This window comes from Otolemur garnettii, unplaced genomic scaffold (assembly GCF_000181295.1).
Source record: "Otolemur garnettii isolate 467f Iridium unplaced genomic scaffold, OtoGar3 scaffold00004, whole genome shotgun sequence".
Lineage (NCBI taxonomy): Eukaryota > Metazoa > Chordata > Mammalia > Primates > Galagidae > Otolemur > Otolemur garnettii.
The window spans coordinates 23,086,315-23,111,925 of NW_003852399.1; the positions used below are offsets into that span (position 1 = coordinate 23,086,315).

Sequence of the window (25,611 nt, forward strand, 5' to 3'; positions counted from 1 at the left end):
TGCTATGAGCTGTAATGCCACGGCACTCTACCCAGGGGGACAGCTTGAGGCTCTGTCTCAAAAAAAAAAAATAAAATAAAATAAAAGTATAAACATACACACATGCACACACACAAACTATCAACCCTTGGAGAAAATAAGAAACTTGTCTGAGATCACATAGGCCTTCAAATTTCATACTTTACTGCTCTAACAACATGCCTTTTAATAAGGCAGCAGAGTATAAAATATTTCTTGTTTTATTGTCCTTTACCAGAAGCATTGATTTTTTAAAAAATTTAAAATGCAAAAATTTATCATGTTTTCGGTGTTACAGATGAACAACCACAGTGGTCAATAAGTATAGTCCGATGTTCAGTTCTCTTAAAATAAATTTTTAAAAATTTTAAACTATCTCAGAAATGAGAATTGAATTACCCAAAGTTCTTACTAATTCATTCTTTATAGATTACCAATGCATTAATTTTAGAGTCAAAATCCTATTGCAAAACCTGATTTTACTAATAACCAACATAAATTATAAGAGTAAATAAGTATATTTGTCTGAAAAATAACCTTTTGGCATAATCTGAGTTAACTGATGATAGTTGCTCACTGGTCATGAGTTACCTGGAAACGTGGATAGTTTCTGTGTACAACTGCCAGTCAATAATGTGTTAAGATGTTAGAGGTGTTAAGTGATTCTATATTATAAGCAGGTGACAGATCAGGCAGGAGAATGAATAAAGTAGGTTGAATTTGGGACAACTGGGAATTGAGACTGGGAGAAATGAATCAGGGAACAGCTGCTATTTTAAAAACACCTAGGATTCTTGGATACGATCAAATTCTTGGATGGATAAAACTTTGTAACAAGTTCTGTACAGATATTACTTTCAATTTCTTTCTAAGTAAAAAGAAATAGGTGTTTCTAATTTCCATGTGAATTTTTTTTTTTTTTTGATAGGGTTGTGCTCTGTATCCTGGGTGTCATTGTAGCTCACTGCAGCCTCTAACTGTTGGGCTCCAGTGATGCTTCTGCCTCATCCTTCTGAACAGCTGGGGCTACAGCTAATTTGGCTGTATTAGCTAATGTGGCTAATTTTCCTATTTTTTCTATTAGCTAATGTGGTTAATTTTCCTATTTTTTTTATAGAGACAGGATCTCACTCTTGCACAGGCTGGTCTCAAACTCCTGGCTTCGAGAAGTACTCCCATCTCAGCCTCCCAAAGTGGTAGAATTACAGACATGAGCCTGAATAAAATTGTTCATTCTAAAAGCTACATTTTAAATAATTTGTTTAGCATTTTCCCTATTATTTAACACTCTTATTAATGTATTTTTTATTGCTAATATGCCAATCAAATCTGACAAGAATAAAAGTGCAATTTTGAATGATATATGCTATAATTTGAATGTTTGTGTTCCCCTAAAATTTGTATGTTGAAATCTTAACTACCAAGGTGAGGATTAGTGCAGGACTAGTGCCCTGATAAAAGAGGCCCAGGAGAGACCTACTGCTCACCTCACATATGAAGACACAAAAGATGGGTTTCTACGAATTAGAACATGCCCCGCCCCCAACAACCACACACATAGAATCTGGCTGTGCCTAGAGTTTATACTTCCCAGTCTCCAGAATTCCAAAAAAATACATTTTGATTGTTTATTAGCTCTCAGCTTATGATATTCTGTTACAGCAGCTCAAATACATACCAATGGGTAACATTCAGAATAGTCAGAAAACTAAAACAAAAAAATATATTGTAATTGTATTAATTTTGAAAAAGTTCCCCTAGGTAACTCCAAAAGGAAATGAAGTAATTATTTTATTAAGTATTATAATTACAACACAAAATGGTACTTATTGTATTTTTATTAAGTATTTGAAATCCATTCAACTTGAATTGTTGAACTTTTCAAATTAGAATCAGTATACGGTAGACCAATGGACCAATCTAAAGTAGTAATTTTTTTACATGTTTTCTAAAACCACTGAAGTAGCATAGAACCAACTATTAATGATAATTCACTAATTATTTAACATAATAATCACAAATATCATAATGATAATGATCTATGGAAATGGTGATAAGTACGACTGACAAAACATCTTTTATGTCCTCATGAATAAAACTGATATAAAACTGATATGTTACACATGCACTAAGATTGTCAGATACCCAAGACCAGTACTTCACGTAATTCTACAAATTTGTGTAGTTGGAACTTGAATTTAGAAACATGATGTGCAGAAGTTGTCCTATGTAACTTACCAAGTAGTATTTTTTAAATCTTCTTTGTATTAGACTTATTTAATAATTACCCCCCAAATTAATTAGCATGTTAAACTCTTTATAAGAGTAAGAAGTACAATATACCCTAATAAAATAGGCTACTTTTCATTTAAAAGAAACTTTATTAAGATTTCCAAGTGCTAAATCAATAATTTTTGCTGCTTCAAAATTTATAATCACTTCCATTCCTCCATTTATTATGCAGAATTCTGTGGCAGTGATTGTACTCTGACCTAGTAATACAACTGAAAGTCCTATGTAATTGTGGCTTAAAACATAAAACACATTTTGTCAGGGAAATGATTAGACTTATAAAATTATTTTTCCATCATATTTTTGGTTGAAATATTAATAAACAGTGTTGATGAAGAAAAATAATCAAGTTGCACATTCATTAGAGATGTGAATGACAGGTTAATAGAGATATTACCTTTTATTTGTCACACACCACAGTTTTTGAAAAGCCTTAACTTCAGCTTTTATTAAAAAGGTTAAATTAATTTTGAATTGTATATCACAAAATTTACTGCCTTCTTTTCTAAAATGATTTCCTTTTTCTGCAAACATTTTCTAATTACCTTCCCTGTTATTCTCTCTTTACTCTTTTTTCTTTGGAACACAATGCCTTAGTCCTCCTCCCTTGGCTTAAGTGAGTTTGTGGACTCCTAAATGCAATGCTGGTTAATATAGACCATGGCCCCACTTATATTATTAGGGGTCCATAAGAGAAATTCAGAAAGCTCAGATTTCAGCTTCTCCACACCCAGAAAGAAAAGAGGTATGATGGTCTATAGCTATAATTGTAGTTTAAGATAATGCAAGGGTATATGTTGGATCTATTAAGTACAGAGTATAAATGTCTTAACACAATAAGTAAATGAGACGAGGTATATACTAATCAGTGTGATGTAAACGCTCCTAATTCTATATGAAATCAGCACATTGTACCCCATAAATGCATTAATGTATACATGATCTATGTGTTTATGATTTAATAAAAAATAAAAAGTTCATTCTAAGAAAGACCTTAAATTATGTTAACGATGTGAAGTACTTTAGAACTTACTATCTGAAGACAATAAAACATTCCCTTTTGCTCCATAAATTTAAACATCTCACATATGTCCTATATACCACGTATTTTTTTGTAAGAAATGTTGTTTCCATTGTTAATCTTCTCTTCAGAATCTTTAAACTCTCTCAACCAAGTCTTTTTCCTCTGTCTTTGTGGATGACTTTTTGCTCAGTCTAAGTTGCACTTCTAAATTTTCTTACACCTCTCTAAGGTTCATTCCTTTTTCCCCCAGCACTCATTCTTTTCTTAACATTTTTCAGCCTGTACTATTAAGGCTATCTACCCCAAGCTTCTTTCTCTTATTCCTCCTGCACTGCTTAGAGACATCCTATCTTTTCCACTGTGGACTCATTTATTTAAATGCAGTATATCCTCAAACTCAATCAGAAAGTGTTTATTTCCTCTCTTATCCTAAATAGAATGTTGATTCAACAAGAATACTATGATACTCAGAAACATTCTGAGGGAAAGCTGTCCAAAATCCTATACTTTATACGTATACTACAGGAGCCCAGAAGAAATCAGCATTCTTCTAGGTGTGCATTGCTTCTTCTACATGTGTACTTTTCTAATCTAACATAAATCTACTTCTATTATGTTCATCATGAACATAATAGTAATAATGATAATGTTCTATCATTATTCTCCCTTAATGCTATCATTTACATTCCAGGCAATTTTCTTCATTTGCTGTTGAGCTTAGGCCTTCAATAACTTCAATGTCTATATAAAAAGTCTAGAATCAAAGTTTGTTGCTTTCCTTTCATTACCAACTGTAATCCATGATACATATTGGAAACCCACCCCTAGGTCTAAAAACTTATTTGCAATTGTCCAACATCTGAAAATAAACATCATTAAATCAATCTCTAATAATATCAATTTGTTTTCAGTGCCTTAGTTATCGCCACAAATTCCAGTTCTTTCATTGAACTTTCTCTCCCAATTTAATGAAAATTCTGCATGATTTAACATGACAACATGATTTAATATGACTATATCTCCCCCATCCATTTGAACATTACTTCAATCACTTCACCCTCAACATCCTTATTTTCTACTATACTTGCCCATATATTACCAATGTTGGATCCAAGCAATTGCATCATAAGTGTCTCAATGATGGAAGCACACAACGTTAGATAACCAATGTCATCATAATTTTAGAGTCTTCACTTAGCTAAACTATTAACCACTATGTTTTAGATATCTTTGGTGAATACCCTCTCTCATCCCCCATGGTACCTACTATTAATTTTATGAATTTCCCATGCCATCGGGAAGCCTAGTTCACACTTACTACCTTTTTTTTTTTTTCACTCTCCCTTCCCTTCTCTTCAATTTATCTTTCACTCCAACAACTTTCCTGAAATCAATCAGGTAAAGATCATTAGTGAATAGTTTTATCATTTAACAACATATTTGTCTTTCTCTGGAATCTGCCTCTGTTGACCACACCCTTTGTTGAAATGTACTACTTTCTTGAATTCTCTTCTTTCATAGATACCCTACTGTATTTAAATAATTCTTTTCAAGTTAGTTTTCTGGCTTTTGTTCTTTTACCTACCCTTTATAATATAAATAAATGTTAGTGATCCCCAAAATTTGATGCTTGGCTCTCTTCTTATTATTCATATGCTACTAGAAATTCCACTTATTCCAATGGAATCCCCTGAATGCAGATATTCCACCTTTATATAAGACTCTGGCCCAGACTTTGCTCCTGAGTTCCATGTATCCAATCACCTCCACTAGTTATTTATACTTGATTATTTCAAAGGAAGATTAAACTCAACTCATCCCCCACATGAATTCCACCTTTTACCTAAAACTTGTACATTCTTGTAACATCTATATTCCTTATCCTGATAAAATGTACCACCACCTATCTAAATATTTCAATCAGCTGTGATTATCTTATTCCTCCTCTTCCTGCATCAATAATATCTAAATGGTAACTAAAACTTGCAGATTTTATATCTTTAAGTAACTTCTCATGTATTGATTGTCTCTATTGATATCTTAATTCAGACCATTATTTCTTAATTGATTTAATACATAATGTTCATAAATGATCTTTTTTCTTACATCACTTCAGTCTTTTATATAGCTGCCAAAGTAATTTTCCTAGAAACAAGTATCTGACCTACTCTTTTGCTTTATATGCTTCAATAACCTGTACAGCTTTCATAAATATGGTCTCTGCTTACTTTTGCTTAAACTTGTTTGAAGCCATTGGCCATATTGCTTCTTCTGCCTGAAATGCTCTCTACACCAGAGACTAACATTTTTCTAACTTTTACTCAACTCTTGTATGAAGACTTTCTTAAATTAATATTTATCTTTCCTGTGTGAAAAAGATCACACCATTTTTTTTTAATTCCACTGGTTTCTATATATAGCAAAAGAATTATCTCATGGTGTTTGTAATTAATTCTTGGATTTATTTGTTAGACTCATACTAGAAAAAGTCTGCAAGGATAGGGATCTATTTGGTATGTTCTGTTATTTCCAGCACCTAGAACAATACCACATGTGTTTTAATAAATGTGTGTTGAACGAATGCACAAGTTTCAGCTCAAATGTTACTTCTTCCATGGAGTCTTTTCTAACTAAAAGAGAAATTTTATTTCCCTTTATAGCTGTATAGAACATATTGTTAGAATCATCTGTATTGGCTCATGTACATAGTGTGTACCCATATCTCTTAACTCCTCAGTGATACTGATAGCTTCTTTAGGGTATGAATTAGGGCTTTGGTAGTCTCCATAGTCTCTAGAACATCACTGAACTCATGTTAGAAATAAAATACTTTAGGAATTATGTTAAAAGAAAAACCTGAAAATAGTTTTAAATATAAAATAAGTTTGAAAGCAAATTATGATTAGTTAATTTAATCTAGCTGACTAGATAATTTTCAGTTAATTATCCAGTTATGAAAAAATTACATATGTATACATATTACATAAAAATTAATCAATTAATTTTTATCTAGCTAATCGGTGCAGTTAAAAGTTGAATACTGGTATACAAATATCTTGAAAATGCTTTTAAGATGTTGTATTTTGTTAAAGAAGAATGAAAAGTTATGAAATGAGTAAAAAATGGTAAAAATTTCCAGAACAAGTTAGATAAATGAAATCATAACAAAGAAAAGCAGTAGAAGAGACAGACCTGCATATCTTCTCCTTGTAGCATCCGCTTCTTCTGTGATCACATCGTGTAAGGGACAGACATAGACAAAGGAGATGGGTGTGAGTGGATGTACTCAAAAGGTTAAGAAGTGATAGTGAAGGAAAGGGCCTCAAATCATTTTGAGAAAGAATCCTGTGTACAGTCATAGGGAAGACATAATCAAATTCATACCATAAAAAAAGAATACATTAGAACTGATGGCAAATTAATTAGTTACTGTAGGTTAGCAGAAATCAGAATAACAAAGTTAGTGTAGAAATAAAGAGAATTCAAAAGGTTATAATTATTTATGTACAGCCAATTATGAACTCCAATGCTGAAGAAAGATATCATTAGTAATATCAATGTTACTTGTATGACCACATTGTTTGAGACATTATGGAGTCAATTTAAAATCAGCAGAAATGTTTGAGAATTTTTAATTATCTAAGAAAAGAGAAAGAGTTTAATTGAATTATCATTAAAGGAGCAATAAAAACAGTATGCTTTGCCAATTAACCAGTGCATATATGAAAATAAAGTATGGCCATCAGGCCAATCACTGAATTACTTCAGGACAGCAATATATTATCATAAAAATACTATGGAGTAATAAACATAATACATCTCATTATAAGAAGAGTAGCTGAAATATGGCTTTATTTCAATGTTAAAAATTCAAGTTAACCTTCAGTATAGACAAATTTCCTTTGATCACATTCCCTCATAATAACTATTTATTCAGTAGATCCCTACAAATAACACACTAGAGATAATCAAAATTCTAATCAAATGTATCCACCAAAATCCAACATCTACTATAATAGATAATGGTATATGAAATATTTCTTTCCCCAATAATAGTGGAAAAGTTCAAATGACATCTTATACAGTAACTTGAAAGCTTGAAAATATCTCCTAAACTCTGTATTTTAAGAAAACATTTTTTCCAAAGATATTAGTGTATTATTGTTAGTACGATTGACACAGATGAACAAAACCAAAATTTTCTATTTTAAGTATCCACTTAGGTTTAAATTAGATACGATGAAATTCTTAAATATAATGATTAGTTCTGCAATAGTTGTAATTATGGTTTTTGAGTGATTTATAGTAAACTATATTATACCAAAATATACTTAGAATATCAATATATTGAAATTATAGCTCTTGGAAGAATTATTTCCTATAACAAAATTATGAATTTTGAATTCATGAATTATGAATTATGAGAAAATAAAAACTTTCCATTAGAAAGTGCTAACTTGACCAAAATAATCAATATATTGAAATTATAGCTCTTGGAAGAATTATTTCCTATAACAAAATTATGAATTTTGAATTCATGAATTATGAATTATGAATAATGAGAAAATAAAAACTTTCCATTAGAAAGTGCTAACTTGACCAAAATAATTATTTTTAGAAAAAAAGGAAAAATTTTAGTATGAATTATAGATAAATGGAAAAATGACACATTTTGAAACTTGAATGTCATTTTTATTTATATGAACACATTTTTTCACCTATTAAAAATCAGACATTAAATGACATCGTAATTAAATTATAAACCAGACTGCTAATGGGACTGACCACTACAAAATATCTTCATATCCTTCTGAAATGTACTAGTACACATTAAAATGACATATCCCATATTTTCTTTTCCATCTTTAATCCACCAAGTTCTCAAATAGGGTAAAGTCAGAAAATCACAAGTATGTTAATAACATAGGCCAATACTGAATTTCATCATGTCTTACATTATTATTTTTGCATCATGTCTTGCACAGTTTTCCTAGACACACATTTACTGTATTACCAAATAGTTTCCTTACAATGTTAAAATAAAATTGTTAGGAAGTGGATGAAATAATCATTTACATATATTCCATCTCTAAGGAAAAATTTTTTATTATTTTGTTGAAAATAAAAAACTAAATAAATGAAGCTTCTTTCTCTGCCTAGTATTTTCTATATCCTGGATTACTTTATATGGCATTGATGCAATGCTTTTCACATTATGTGGATTCAAAACATTAAAAAAGTCTTCTCAACTCATTCATTCACTTATTTTAGTCAATAACGGAGGCACGTAGAGTTCAAGTGACTTACCCAATGTCATAAAACAAGTACAGTGGCAGAGCCAGAAATAGAACAGAGCTCTCTTGATTACCCGGTCAAATTTCTTTCTACTAGATGCTATACAACCCAATAAAAACATGCGAAATAAAAGTCAAACAAGGAGGAAACAAAAATGTCTTTCATAGTGATGCTTGAACTGGATATTTTATTATGTAGTATTTAATTAGAGACGTTTTTTAAAAGTGGCACATTCTACGATTGTCAACCAATTCACCAATGTTTTTACTTTTACAAAGACTGGTAACACTTATCTTAGCATCAATACTTTAAAAAAATTTTTAGAAAATAATATAAAACTTATATTACCCATAAGGGGGTAAAAATAAAATATTTTGATAATGACCTCATTACTAAAAGTGTCAAATCATTTTCCATTATTTATGTTATGTAATAATAAATAAGTTAAACTAAGCTTATGTAAAAACACATAACTGTTATTACCAGATAGAATATTCATGCAATTCAAAAAATCTTAATGTATAATTACACTCGTATCAAATGTATTTAAAATTTGTTTTTGGCTTTCTTACCTTTCTTTTGGTTGCTTTTATTATGTATTATTTACTTTATAACAGTCTCCTTGAAACTCATAATCAACCTATCCCATGTCTAACATACATGGTAGCATGCTATTCTTATTTGCATGTAGTATCATAATTAGTAACAGACTTAAAGCTAAGAGCAACCCATGTACTATTCTCATCTTTCTACCTTTCCTTAATCACTTCAATGCCACAAATATTTTATCTTTTATTTTTATTTATTTATTTATTTTTTAAACAGGTTTCTTTTCTTTATTGCAGTTTTTGGCCAGGACTGGGTTTGAACCCACCACCTCCGGTATATGGGGCCAGTGCCCTACTCCTTTGAGCCACAGGCACCACCCCTATTTTACCTTTTAGTGCTGTTAATGTAGAGCTCTCGTGAGAATTCTTTCTCTTTCATTTAACCAATAACTAGGTATCAGACTCTTCTATAACCAATAAAGCAGATATTTCATTTAATCAATAGCCACATAAGAGTGATTAAGAATAGTAAAAGTATACTCTCTTTTAAGTGCCCAGTAGTGTCACAATTATAGCTGGATCTTATTTCAAAATGACTTAGAATATATAAAGACTTTGTTAAAAAAAAAAAAAAGTACAGTATATTTGTGTTCATTCCTTGATACAAAATACTTTTAGAAATTATCCTGAAATAAAAGATATTCATAAAATATAATGAATAAACCCATCAGCATCATTTCGTAACCTATGGTGAATTATTTTTCAACAAATATTTTAAAATTTAAGGTACCATCATGTTGCATACATTAAAAAGAATGGGAATTTAATCAAGCAAAATAATACTACACATACACACATAAAAACTGTCTGTATTTTGGTTTTCAAAATTAAAAAAAAAATCTATTGAAGATACACAGTCATACATTTTTTAACAACAGGGACAGGATCTGAAACATGTGTCATTAGGCAATTTTGTTATTATGTGATAATCACAGAGTATACTCACACAAACCTAGATGGTATAGACCAGGGGTCCTCAAACTTTTTAAACAGGGGGCCAGCTCACTGTCCCTCAGACCGTTGGAGGGCCGGACTGCAGGCCTCAGGACCAGTCCGCTACTAAGCAGGACAGGCAGCAGCAGCCAAAAACACCCTGCAGGCTGGATAAATGTCCTAGGCAGGTTGCATGTGGCCCGTGAGCCGTAGTTTGAGGATGCCTGGTATAGACTATCATATACCTAGGCTATATGTGTATAAGATAGTCTATTGCTCCTGGGCTACAAACCTATACAACATGTTACTATACTGAATACTGTAGGCAACTATAATACAATACCAAGCATTTGTGCATCTAAACATATCTGAACATAGAAAAGATACAGTAAAAATATGGTATTACCTTATGGGAACACTGTTGTAAATACATCCATCACTGATTAAAACATCATTATTTTTAACTGTATATGTACGTGTGTGTGTATAAAATAATTTTCATTAAACATATTTGATAAAAAGCTCATGAAAATGAATATAATGTTAGATTTCATGCAAAATTCTGTACAAACCCTTGATTCTTCCTTTGCTAGTGTAATGTTTCAACTATTATTATATTTCGACTGACTGCATACCTCAAGTTCAAACAGAAATGTGTTGTAGTCAACTTTAGCAAACATGTGGAGCCTGTTTACCCACAAATGCATTTTCACATCAAGAGTGTGTGATACATATTTGAAATATTGTTGGATGGCTACCGTTGTCACTTATCACCATTGACAATAGGCTTATACTTGACCCTGTTATCATTTAATTGTACTCAAGTAACATGTCTCATATGTTAGGTTTTAAGCATTATGTTAACAAGTTTCCTGACACAATGAAACAGAAACCTGAGGATTTTAAGTGTATATTAGAATTGAAGTGTAATTAAAAGCTGAGCACAGAGTTCAAGCTTATTAAAGGTCAAAGAATCTTAGAATGTTTCCTTTGGGGGAAGGAGAGACAGCTTTCAAAAAAGAAGCCTAAATAAGTATCTAGTTAGTGGGATGCCTTCTGTGATATAAAGGTCAGAATAGAGCTTAATTCTAAAGCTTGCTTTCAAAGCTTTATTACAATGCTTGTTACCAAAGAATAAAGGTATTAGTACTATTTAATTCCAAAGTTCTATCAGTTGATCACTTGTTTCCAGTATGTAATTATAAAAGCAAAATATTCAACCAGTTTCATGTTTCAAGAAAAATTTGGGAAAGATTTTTCAAACCTTTTTGAAAAATCCCTCAGTCCAAATGATTTGTACTATTTCTGAATTAATTATTTCCCATAATTATGTCAGCCCCACAAAATACTGAATAGTTACAATAATTTCTACCTCGATAACTTCTGTCAAATTTCAATATTTGAAAATATTGTGTTATTTTTAAAAATTCACTTAGCTTACACAAAAAGGTTATCTTTTACATGTTTTCTTTTTTATTTTATGCTGTGCTGTTATTTCTCTTTCTTTGAAATCTGAAAGGTAATCCAATTCTCAATGCAGGGGGAAAACCGCAGAAGTTTTACAGAGAGAGTTTAAAATAATTTATTTACAAAAAATATCATGCTATTTATCATAAAAATGATAAGTTACTGAAGAACAAGTTTGGCCTTATCAATTTATCTGTATGTTCAGAGGAAAGTGAACCACCTTAAAATGACCAACTAAGTTCACACATCATGAAATTTTACTTTGTCTTCAAGAGAACATGCTTATCAAAGAATAAAAGTAGTAGTATTTAATTCCAAAGTTCTATCAGTTGATATATGTAATAGGAAACATTTATTTGTCTTATGTCACTTTTTTCCATTAAGAATAAAATTCACTCATTCCACAACAATCCAGAGAGAATCAGAAATTATAAAGATGCTAATAATGACCAAAATACAATCCTGATTTCTTTTTTTAGATTACACAGCTTAAACTAGCAGTTAATAAGATTGCTTTAGAATGCTACTTTAGATTAAAATATATTGTTTCTACTTTTAATGAACTTCAAAATATTCAACAGTAAAAGCAAACAAAAGTATAAAATAAGAAAATCCTCAAGAAAAGTTTTTCAGTACAAAATTCACTAATAAAATACATCATCAAATATTTACTCTTCCTTAAAAAATAAATTTTAGAAAACATAATTCCAAAAATAAAACTAAAAAAGAAAAATCCCTACTTCCACCATAATTACAAATTCCTAAAAAATACAATATGGAAATGTCCACATTGGAAAAAAGGTCAAAGGTTAATACATTAAATAAATAATTTGTATAATGTTAAAAGCAGAGGCTTATATACACATCAGTAAGTTGTAGTAAGTAGTAAAAAAGAACTTGTTACTCTGAACGTTTACAATTTTCAAAATATTGTCTAAATACATAGTATACTAGCGGTGTTTCACTGCCCTCACTTTTGCTAAAAATCCGCAGACTTATTTTCCACATAAGATACAATAAGGTATGTGCACTGTCACGGTTTCAGAGTAATTGCAATAAGGTTAGTGAAGTCAATTAAAGATTTTCCTAGATATGACACAGCTTACATTTACTAAATAGCAAATAAAGGATCATAATCATTTTATGAGTAGTATTAATTTATCAAACATACCAGAAATCACTTAAAATTTTATCTTCAAGTAAATTCTGAACTATTTAAGTCTAACATTGGTCTTTCCAAGACTAGTTTTGAAGAATTTCAAATTTAAGATAGCATTCCCACCACTTTTTTGTGTGATAAATAAAATATAAGACTAAATTATTTTATGTGGAAACAAGCACTTTTTTATATGCATTTGTAATTACCATAGAAATAAATTAACTCACAAAGTAAAAACTATAAAATTTAGTAGTTTAAAGCTGTTTTAAGTGGTTAATAATACTGAGTATTAAAGATCACAATGTTCTTTTCTGAAATCAGATTGTTGATTTAAAAAAAATAAACAACGGACTACCCACACTCGTGTATCCTTGATCTACACTAAAAATGTTCTGTTAACTTTAAGGCCTAAAAAAAATCTAATCCACATCTATTGAAGGAAGACATTAAGTTACTTATTTTAAACCTTATTTGTAAAGTCTGAGGTTTAAAATTATATGTGCGATTTTAATATTTTATGCTCAGACCAAAGATATTAATAAGATAGATATCATTATACTTCCCAAGAATCTCCAATCTATACCGCTGTCAATTAAGTCAGAGGACTGAAAGAAAATCACTCCTTTTGCTGATAATTATATCAAGACAGCTTAGCTCAGAAATGTCAAGATTTTTCTTTAAAAAGAACCACACTAATCATAATACTTCAAATTTAGGCAAATCTTATTAACTCATTTTCTAGTCTATATCTTGCCATTTAGTCCTTTAATTCTACTATCTTACATTTAAAACAAACATTTTAAGTGTTTTTTGTACTGAATAACATCCCAGAATGGCCCAATAGAAAAATTCTCAAGTATTATAAATTATTTTTGCACAGACTTTCAGAAGACAGCAATTACTATTGATAGATAGCTGACTTTCCATCTATCTCAGGGTTGGGTTCAAACCCTCACAAAAGTTTTTCTAATGCCACAAGTCGAACACAATAATCTTTTTGTGAGGAATCTCTGTTAATTAATGGAAGATGATCTCTTAGACTTCAGCATGTAAAAATTATGTATTAACTACTGATTATAATTGATAAGTTATTAAAATCATAATGTGTTTGAATATAAAATGGTACAGATAATGACTGCTGTAAAGCTTAGGCTCATATAACATGTTGTTGAAATGTGGTCATCCTACCTGATTATCCCTTTACTTTCCTTCCTCCTATTTTCTCTCTCCATATAGAATATGGAATATTTTCTACATATCCTACTTTCCTTTTAGAAACAAAGAAATATATTTATAAAACACTAAAATTTAACATTGCTTTTATGGCTTTAGTGCACTGCATACTTACTTATGACATTCAGGGTTTGAATTTCCAGGACCATTTTTCCTAGTATTCAGCAAAATACACAATTGCCAAAACAGAAAAATCTATAAACATTCTAAACTATGACATTAAAGTACACTAATTAAATTGATATAATAAAAGTACATAATACATGTGAGAATAAACTAACTGAAATACTTAAAGTAGATGCTTAAAATTTTAACTTTTGATATTTTAAAATATTTCTTAAATATTGTATTGTTTCATGATTTTCATATAAAATGTCATTTATTTACAGAGAACATGATCATCTATGTATCAGACATGATGGTAAATAAGACAAAAAAATAAATAATTGTTTATAACCAAGGATAAACCATATCACACAATTACATAGCAAGAGTTTTTTTACAGTAATAATTTTTGTTATATAATAGCATAAAACATTAATTTTATATCTTAATTTACTTTAAAAATCTCCTTAATTATATTAACCACTATGTTCCTAATAAACTATTCTTAATTGAAGATTTGAAAAAGCATGTAACATATTTTTCTTACAATTTTATGAATAAATTTAAATTCCCAATGTGAATTCCAGTTTATTTCATTCAATTTTCTGTATGTACAGTTTCACTGAAATATAATTCACAGACTCATTTGCATTAGACCATCTTTCCTCATTCTTCAGACTTACTATGTAACATACTTTTATCTCATCATACCCTATTCTTTTCCTTAATAGCACTTATTAGACTTCTAACAGCTGAATCATTCATATGATTATTTTTCAATTTATGTACTTTTGCCACATACAAGCTTTCTGAGGGTAACTGCTGTATCTGTCTTGTCTCCTCCAAAACTCAGCACCAACCATAATGCCTGGCATATGACAGGATTACAACAAACACTTATTAATAAATTGGTTTAATTCTTACAATGACGTATTTTAAAATATAGGTTTTAGATCTCTAATACAAAATAACTCACCACATAAAAATATTTAACACTACTGCTGTAGAAACAGACAATTTTAGTAAAAATACCATTAGTAAAACCTCAATTGAATGTTAAAATTTCAACAAAAATTTCAGTGATTTCTCAACCAAGTGCTAATTAAAAAGAATAATAATTATTCAGTTAATTATCTCTACACTTTTTTTTTCTTTTTACTCCTGGCTCAAGTTTTTGTCTTCTACGTAATCCTATCTCTCCAAAAAACAAGAAGAAAGGGAATGCAAACAAAAACACTTCACTTCAAGTCACTGGTAAATTAATGGCTTACAGATATTCTTTCTTTTTTAAAAAATGTTTTAAACACTTTTTACTGAATTCACATACTATGCTAACCCTCTTCCTTGTTTATGGCAATATTTTACAGCTCCAGAGGCTGTAAATAAATCATTACCAATATATGGTATAAATATCTCAATAGCACTTGCAGATAAAAATAGGAATAGCCTATAAAGAAAATGTTTAAATAGATTAGTATTGAATTTCCTACTGTACTTTGTAAAGAAGCAAGTATCTCTTTATTAAGGTACTTTAATGTGAGTCAAAATAATCAATTTATATAAAGCAGATGACCATTTGAGTTTAAGTTAGTCATTTGTTTCCCTGCTAGACTAATCTTAACAATAACAAAATAATTGTGTTATTTTGTATATGTTAATAATATGCATATTTTGGAGAAACAAGACTTAAAATATTCGCCACTCTAAATAGGATCTACATACTATAAAGTCCACACCATGAGAAAAAACTGAGGTACAACAAGCACACACACATTTGAAAAGCATGAAATTCAATGCTTGTAGTCTCATGCTTTCATATGGTTTCCAAACCCTGACAAACCTGGCTCGGACTGGTGTTTCTTTTTCGGTAATGGTTTGTCATCACTTATAGTACCATTCACCTTTTCCTGCTGGTCTTCCCATGTAACTTCTAATATAAATAAAAAAAATCAAGCTTATCAGAAATAATTAGATAATGTGCACAACAAAAACCTAAAAATATTTCAGGGATCTAAGGTTTATTTAAGAAAATTTTCCTACATTCTCACATAAACTATGTAATATACAGCTAATATATAAAATATAGGTATGTAATATTATTTGAATTTTTAAATAAATTTCAAAATCTAAAACACTAAAATTTCCTTCCAGCATATTCCAAAATTATTTTCAATAAAATGAATGGAACCAAGGTATGAAGAAAGTGATAATTAAAATGGCTTAACAAAGATCTTAGTTGATAAGTAACATACTAATATATTTTAGAAATAAACATTTTACTAAACATCACTTTATTTTGGTGGAATAAGATGTTTATATGGAATTATCACAGAGAAATTTTTATACACATGAAGAGAAAATTCACAAATACATTTTAATCATATTTAGTACCTTCATAAAATGACAGAAAAATTCATATGCCATGAGATTGTTTCAATAAAAATATTATAAAGGAAGATAAAGATATTTGGTAGTAACAGCTTAGTTTCAATGAATATGAATGAACTGCCTTATCTACAATTGTCTAGAATATTTCTAGTGTGATACAGCATTCATTCATTCAACAAGCATATATATTCAGTACCTACTACAGGCCAAGCATGTTTACATACTGAGGATATAGCAGGAAACAAAATAGGAAAAAATCCATACTTTCATAAAGTTTATATTTAAGTGGAAGAAAAATATTATAAATAGATAAATCAGTAAATATATTGTGACCTAAAAGATAAAAACTTAAGAAAGTTTGGGAGTCAGCCATATGGTTATTTGGAGAGAAGGCATTCAAAGCAGAATAGCATATGCAAATGTCCTGAAGTGGAAGCATGTCTGCCATGTTCCAGAAGACCAAGGAGGTCACTGTGGCTGGAGCAGAACAAACAAAGAAAAAAGTCCTAGAAGATGAGCTTAGAGTGGTAAGAGAGACAGAAAGTGGGAGAATGCAGGCTATATAGGTATGGTCTTTTAGGTCACGCATCAAAAAATTCACTAGCCACTATTTAAACTTATTCTTATAGTAGGATTCATAAATAATTATGTGTATACATCTTATCACTTATCTTTCTTTATGTTTCTAAAGCTATGAGTCAATAAATAGTTACTGTCCAAATATATCTTAATTCCCACAAAGTTTCACAATGCCATATACAATACTCTCGTACATTATTCATCTTTGGCCATAAATGGTGTAATATGATCATATTTTATAATATCAAGCTAAACAAAATGTATCTGGGAAGATTAAACCACCACCAAAAATGAAAAAAAAAAGTTAATACTGCTGAATATAGGTTATTTGATTACTTTTAATATAAGAAGTGACTACATAAAGTGGGCAGGTTTTCTAATTCCTAGACCTGAAATAAACAGAAATAATAATATGAAACTTTATTCTGATCCTAGAAAATCTGGACATTGCAATGAAATAAACTTCCTGCTTTAGGAGTAATAAAGTTACACTTGTGTTTATAGTTAAAACCCTGATTTTCCAACTGCTAAATAATCTGGTAACCATAAAATACAGACTATCCAAATGGTAAACAATTTGGTAAAGATATCAATCAACTACTAATGAAAATGGAAATCTCAAAACCTTTACAGAATATGAAAATTTTCTGATAAATTCCAAGCTTCGTGTTCTTTAGTCATAAGAATGAGAGAACCATATGACTCCTTGAACAAAGTTCATCTTTAGTAAACAAAAAACAGACTGATTTTTTTAAGTTGGGAAAAATAATAAGCTTATTAATAACAAAGTATTTGTTGATCATGAATGACCTGTGCTTTCGGTTATTTACCAATAAACAATATGAAAAATTTTATAAGCCGTGCAGCACCTTTCAGCATTTGATAAAGTTTGTGATGTTCCAAAAAAAAAAAAAAGAAAAGAAATAAAAGACATGCTGCCTTTTTAAGCAAGATTATGCAGAAAAAAGAGCTTATTTTGAAAATCGTCAACATATTTTAACTGCTAGACAAAATCTTCTGAAATATGGAGAAAGAAAACCTTAAAATAGAACGTTTAATTTTTAAACACTTTGAGGTGACAAACATTTTAATTGAAGATAATTGTTTATAAAATGAATCACTTGTATTAACAGTGAAGTCAGCAAATATTTACCACAAAGCATTTATACTCATATGCTAGTAACAAAAATATTCTAATACCCTTACATTTATAAATTCCAACCAATGTAACAATAAAAGAACTAAATAAAAACTATCAATGACTGATAGACAAGGTATATCGATATACTAAGACAGGAAAGATGGCCTTTTGGAACACTTCTGCCACTAATTAGCTGTATAACTATAGGCAAGTTTCGTAACCTCTCTGACTTCCAGGTTTATTATCTTGGTATGAGAAAGCTGGACTTGAAAATCTCCAAGGTTATGTCCAGCCCTAAAATTACATAGATGCTCTTGCTTCTTATGATCCTAGATTAGTCAAATTAGATTTTATGGAAGAGTAGCTATAAAAGAGATGATGAGATTGAAGCATCAAGAGTTTAGAAGATTTTCCAAATGCTATAAATGTGGCTACTATTAAACTCTATTTTGAAACATGTCTATTTTAAAACAGAATTAAAGTCATAAAAAAACCAGAATTAAATACCAATATCAATAATTCATAGTCAAATGAATTCAATAATTCATTTATCACTATAAGAAATAATATTAAGAGCCACCTATATCTAGCTTTCTGCGAATTTATAGCTCATATAATTAAAATAAAGCATTTAAATAAAAATAAATTAGTTTTTTATCAGGAAAATGTTGAAATTGTTTGAAAGTTGTTGTAGTCATAGTTAAGAAAAAAACAGCAACATATGCCTGAGCATGCAACACCCTAAAGAATCTTTTCTATTAAAGGACTTTTATAGTAGCTATTGAAAAATGAATAATCTTCTTAATGTAAAATAGGAAAGACCTTAAAATCGAAATTTGCAATTACAAAGTGCTAGCCCATGATATTGCAACCTACTACCAAAAGGTAAAAATTGAGATATATAATGTAATTTAAAATGATTGGTCTAGAAGGATACATTTTTTTCCACTAAGATTCTTACTGAGTTTTTTTGTTTTGTTTGTTTTTCTTTTTTTTTTTTTTGAGGCAGAGTCTTACTTTGTCATCCCTGGTAGAGTGCCATGCCGTCATACTCAGAGCAACCCCAGACTCCTGGGTTTAAGCAATTCTCTTGCCTCAGCCTCTGGAGTAGCTGGGATTACAGGCTCAGGCCAGAATGCCCAGCTATTTTTAGAGGTGGGGTCTCACTCTAGCTCAGGCTGGTCTGGAACTCATAAACTCAGGTTATTTGCTGGCTTTGGCCTCCCAGAGTGCTGGGATTACAGGCCTAAACCACAGCATCTGCCCCTTACTGAGTATTTTATAATTTCATTGACTTAATATTCAGTTTTAAGCCTACATTTCTTAAATGGCATATAATTAAAAGTTGTTTTGAAAATTCAACAAAATACAGAGGAACAATTTGAGTTCAAATTTCTGAACTATCATTATATTTATTCCCTTTGATTTGTATGTAGATGAGAGTTTGATGAATTCTTTAAAAAATATTAGAGAATTTGAAGAATGATTACACTCATGAAGACTTAACTATGAGGTGATATTTTTTGTAGGTGAAATTTAAGAAACCCGTATGTCTACAAATCAACTATATACTGGCTAGTCTTCATCATGTAGGCAATTCTTCATCAACACGACAATTTAAAGAGCATAAATTCCTATATTAGCAAGATTATATTTGTATAATATATGGTCATTTGTGCTCTCACATATAGCATCACATTTCATCATATAAAACACAGAAAAGATCTTGTATTAGGTGTTTTACAGGTGAAAAAATAAAGAGCTGACTAATAAAGATAACTGAAAACTTATCTTCATTTATAGTTTTGTACTCATTACCTCACTTGATTCTCAAAGTATCATACTAGGAATGACAGAAATATGCTAAGATTTCCTTTTCTCACGTGAACTAACTTGAGGCAAGGACCTAAAGCATGCAGCTGGTACAATGTAAAGATAGGCCCTGAGCCAAAGTTTCAAACCTCTGCTCTTTCTCTCATACCAAATCACCTTCCTAAGAGTAATGTGCTTTCAACAAAAAGGATGAAAAAAATGCCTTAAGGATTGTATTCAGGAAGTCAACAATGATACATGTATGGTACACGTATACCTTTGAACAATGGCTACATTTGCAGAAGGTATGAGGTGAAAGGGAGCTTTTTCCTAAATCTGATTAGTCACTTGAGACTTTGGAAAGTATATAAAAGAGAAAGAAAAGTAAAATAAAGAGGAAAGTCCTCCAGGAATGAAAGGAAAGCTTAGGAAAAGACATTAGAAAATATCCATTTACAAGCATTTAACTTTGACAATGGGTTCACTCAGATTTGTGAATAATGAATGAAGAGAAAAAAAATCTTAAATGCATTCCTACCTCAATATTCTAGTCTCTGCTTTAGTTTAGGCCATCAAATACTGGACTACTGAATACCTAAATGAACATACACCCTCAGTCTCTTCTCTTTCAAGTCCACCTTACCCATTGTCACCAAGTTAACATTCTATATTACAGATCTGATTGAATGCCCATCCTGCTCAAAAACAGATGAAAAAATCTTTGCTATTTTAAATGTTCTTGAATACCTCTCATATTAATTTTGGACACATAGTCATTTGTCTATTTTGGGGAGACAAAGCTGTAGTTAGGAAATACCTACCAATTTTTACTATAAAGCCCATTCCTATCTAGGTTTGATCATATTTTAAAATTAAAATATGAGTAATAATATTCTCGTGGCTCTGGAAACATTCCTCTGGAATACAGAGGAAGGAAAACAAAGACAAGATCCTCTATCCCTGTCCATATCCTATCACCCTAAATGGTATCTAAATACCTAGAATGCCTTACAGAAGCACATATCCACTGTAAAGACTGTTGAGATTTCTTTAGGTTCCCTTGCAACCTGGTTTAATCTTTTTCTTTTTCCTTCCTTCCTTCTCCCCTTTCCTTCCCATCTCTCTTTCTACCTCTATCTTTCTTTCCCTTAATTTCTTATTTAAAAGTTTATCTATATTTGAAATAACACAGACAACTACACATTAAAGGAACAAAACATTTTTCTTTTCATTTCCCTGTGTAACTTTAGAATGACAGGGTATGGACAAGGATGGGGGATTTGGGCTTTGTTTTCCTTCCTCTCTGTAGTCTCATGAATGATTCTACTGTTAGTCTATAATTCTGACAGTAAATTAATCACTAAGAGCCAAGTAAGTGGTTGTAGCTGTTAACTTTCCAAAACCAAACAAAATTAGCAAACAATAATAACAACATAAACTGGAAACTGGAAACAGGAAACAAAACTAGTTGAGAATAGCACCATAAATAGCACCAAGATTGCTAATTTCCAAAAAGGAAACTATTAAACTACATACAATCATGCTTTGCTTAACAGCAAGGATACATTCTGATAAGAGTGTTGTTAGGACATTTTGCGATTGTGGGAACATTATAAACTATACTTATGAAAACCTAGATGGTCACACCCAGGTTATATGACTAGCCTATTACTCCTACGATACAAACCTGTATAGCATGTTACTATAAGAAATATCATAGGTAACTGTAAAAAATGGTAAGTATTTGTGCTTCTAAACATATTTAAACATAGAAAAGTTATAGTAAAAATATACTAATATAATCTTATTTGGTGTGCTGTTGACCAAATTTGTTGACCAAAATATTTGGTGTGCTGTTGACCAAAATTTCATTATGTGGCATACAACTTTAAGATATTCAACATATTGGATATTTGGGTCAGGATTATCATAATTAGATATGATTTCAATTGAAAGTTAAAATTTTTAAAATTCGTGATGAACATACAAAATTATAGCAAGACATTGTTAAAAAATCATCATCATCATAATAGCTAACATTTTTATAGTAATTATTATGTGACAAGTATTATTCTAAGTAATTAAATATACCAGATTATTTAACAAAGTAAATTTATAGCATATATATATACACACATATATACATATCAAGTGGTATTATTTAGAGTAGACAGAATTTTCCATTATTACTCTTTCAAGACTACCACATCTTTCAGCAGCCTTCCCCCCCACACTTTCTACATTCTCTTGCTTCCTATGAAGATTTGAATGTGATAATAGCTGGGTAGTGCCCTCAGGAATAGTTGCATTTCGGTGTTCTAGGAGGACTAAAAGCTTTTTATTATTAAAATAAACCATTAGAGAATAGCAGAATATGAAATACTAAGAAAGGTAATGGGAGAAATATTTAGGGCCAAAAACCTTAGCAGAACCTCTCAAAACTTATCTCTAAACCTGACCCTGAATATGTATCACAATCTTAACACACTTTATATGTATGTTATGCACTATGCAATAATTTTATAAGCTATGTTTTATTTGTTATCATTATGCTTTTCCCTTGAAAGCTCCTCAAAGGCAGAAAACATGTCATATTCATCTCTATATCCTCAGTGACTCTCTAGTACATCACTTTAAACAGCAGGTATTAGTTGAATCAAAGGACATCTTTAGCTAATGTCTAAAATGTAAAAATAAAAAAAAAATGAAGGCTATGCAAGAACACCATCTGAAGGGGCATGGCATATAAACACATGAGATTGAGAATAATCTAGACTAAAGATCCACTACTATGTGGACTGAACAAAGTTATCTAGAATTCTGCTCTTTTATCTATAAAGGAAAACAGTTTTATTAAAAGATCTGTAAGGTCCCTTCCAAACCTAAAAGTCTTTGATTTTCAGTTTTGAAGCTACGCCATAGAACACTAATAGATAGCTTTCATAAAACTATCTGACAGGTGGTTGGATGTGAATAGCAGTGGCAGACCTAGATATAGAAGACAAAAAGTGAACAGTTTCCCACATATCCTTCATGTATTTTGTTCCCTAGCCTCTCCCTCAGCTCCATTCCACCAAAACTGCTCTTAATGAAGGCCAACATGGTGACTTCCTATTTGTTAAACTTGGTGATTCTTTTACACTCTTGATAATTCTCTCCTCCTTCAAATACTTTCTTAATCTGGATCTCTCCTCCCACTTTTTCAATCTCTTGCCGCTTCATTTTCCCAACTTCCAATTATTCACTCATTTCATTCATCTCACACTCTTGGAACTTCCACTTTTACCTATCTATACTAGTCCTCTTAGTGACAACCAATCTCATGGTGGCAAGCAGCTCTTTTAACTGATTCTAAAACTTACAGCTATAGTCCAAATCTCTAATCTGAACTCCAGACTGAATTTAAAACTGCCTATTTTACATCGTTACTTGGATCTAACTTACTATTTCCAAAGCTAAACACCTGGTATTCCAACTAAGCCTATTCTTCTCTATCACCATGTTTTTTCTAGTTACTCAGGCCAAAAACTTGGATGTCATCATTGAGTCTCTCTTTTTCTTTTACTGTTCTAGGAAATTTGTTGACTCTATTTTCAATATCCACTCAGAATCCAAATACTTTACTCTATCACTCTGGTCTAAAACACTATCACCTCTTTCCTGAGTTACTGAAAAACTTCCTAACAATACTTCCTGTTTCTACTCTTAATTCTTCAAGCTGTTCTTAACATAACAATTTTAAAATGATCTTAGTAAAAAAGAAGTGGTACTGTTGCTTTAATTAAACTGTACCATTTCACTCAGGAAACCCAAAATCTTAACAATGATCTATAAGGTCATAGCTCCAATTACTTCTCTGACTGCACCTAATATCACTTGCTCACTTCGCAGCAGGCACACTAACCTCTTCACTGTTCCTTGAACAAGTCAAGCTTGCTTCCATTACAGGACCTTCACATTTGCTGTTCCTCTGCTGGGAATACTCTTCCTTCAGATCTGCATGTGGATCATTCTGTCATTTTACTCAGGTCTCTGTTCAAAGATTACGGAGATGGGAGTACTTCTCAAAATGCATTATGAAAAATCATTTACCTTACTCCCTCGAATGCTATCTATCCCATTTATTCTGACTTATTTTTTCTTCTTTGCACTTGCCAGTCTCTGAAATTTCCTTATTTATTTTTATTTAAGGATAAAAAGACTATGAAGGCGGGGCCTTATTTGACATGTACATTGGTATATGTCCACTCACAACAGAGCCTGGAAAAAAGTAGATTACGCAAACATTATTTGTAGAAAGAATGAATGAATAAATGAAAAAAATTATGGATACTAGAAACTCACTAATTATTCTTTTCTTTGAGTTTTAATTTATAGTCATATGCCATATGGAATAAGTATAATCCTATTTTATTAGAAGTGTGAAGAGTCAATGAACCAAAAGGGATTGACTTAAGTAGATGTTCATTTGTGAACTCAGCAACCAATTTCATGTACCAGAGAACCTGACTTTATTACAGGGTTAATGAAATTGTCCTGGTTGACTGATGACATACTAACTGATGAGCAATGGACACCATGTCTATTCCAAAATTACATATGGGTACTTCACAGCAAGTTATAGATTGAAACTGTCTTCATTATTTCCTCTTTTTTTAATTTTAAATCACAAGATAGGAAGGTAGTAAGTCTACCACTCTACTCAATGCTTGGGCATTTCTAGCCCATGGTTACATCTATAATCCATACCTATATATTTTTCCTCTGAATATATAAGTAGATGGAAAACAGTAGATACTTCCATTATCCTCTCACCTTTAGAATTTTCTCTGATCCACCAATATGCTTTAATCAATTCAAAGACTTCTCCCTTATATTACTCATAAATTATACTGTAATATTTAAAATAAATAGTAAATAAAAATCCATTCTCCCCAAAAAAGATAGCAAAAGGAAAAATTAGATAACTAGAGTTAATGATAGAAGGTCAGTAGATTAAATTAAATCAAAACATGTTAGCATATGAAAAATATATACATTTTCTTGCCTTTCAAAATTTTATCCAATAACTTCCTTCTACATTCAACTATGTCATTTGTAGAATTGATTTATATAATAATAAGGATGTTTTACAGTGGACAGGATTTTTACATAAAAGGTAAAAAATAGATTTATAATGAATGGGAATACTGAGAGTCTAATATTCATTATCAAATCAGAGGATAATCATATACAAGATCAAAGGAATTAGTAAAAAAGCAAAGTTATCTGGATGTGAAGATTAAAAGTATTCATGGTCAACAAGAGGTCAAGAAAACAAGGACATGTACAAGTTTAAAAAATAATCTTTAGACTAGTGACTTCATATGACACATATTATCTTGAAATATTCAATTGGACTTAAATACAAAATAGCATTAAATGTTCTTAAAACTTGTTGCATTCTAATAATTGGTCAAACATTTGGGAAGATATAATTACTCTTTCAGATCACTGATATATATGTAAGTACATATCAAAATTTCGTTTCACATATACTAAGCAAAAATCATTGAGG

At 30.6% G+C, this 25,611-nt stretch overlaps 1 protein-coding gene across 33 annotated transcripts in view; it reads right to left on the reverse strand.

Moving 5' to 3' along the window:
* Positions 1-25,611, reverse strand: part of RIMS2 (regulating synaptic membrane exocytosis 2) — a 597,279-nt gene that overhangs the window by 167,776 nt on the left and 403,892 nt on the right. For 7 of the 33 annotated variants that reach the window (XM_023517348.1, XM_023517353.1, XM_023517343.1 and 4 more), the window contains one exon: positions 6,527-6,559. The exons of 25 other annotated variants lie outside the window; for them this stretch is intronic. In XM_023517348.1, the coding sequence (XP_023373116.1) occupies positions 6,527-6,559 (33 nt within the window). The remainder of the gene's footprint in view (positions 1-6,526; positions 6,560-25,611) is intronic. One more of the 33 variants, XM_023517373.1, reaches the window with a different exon arrangement.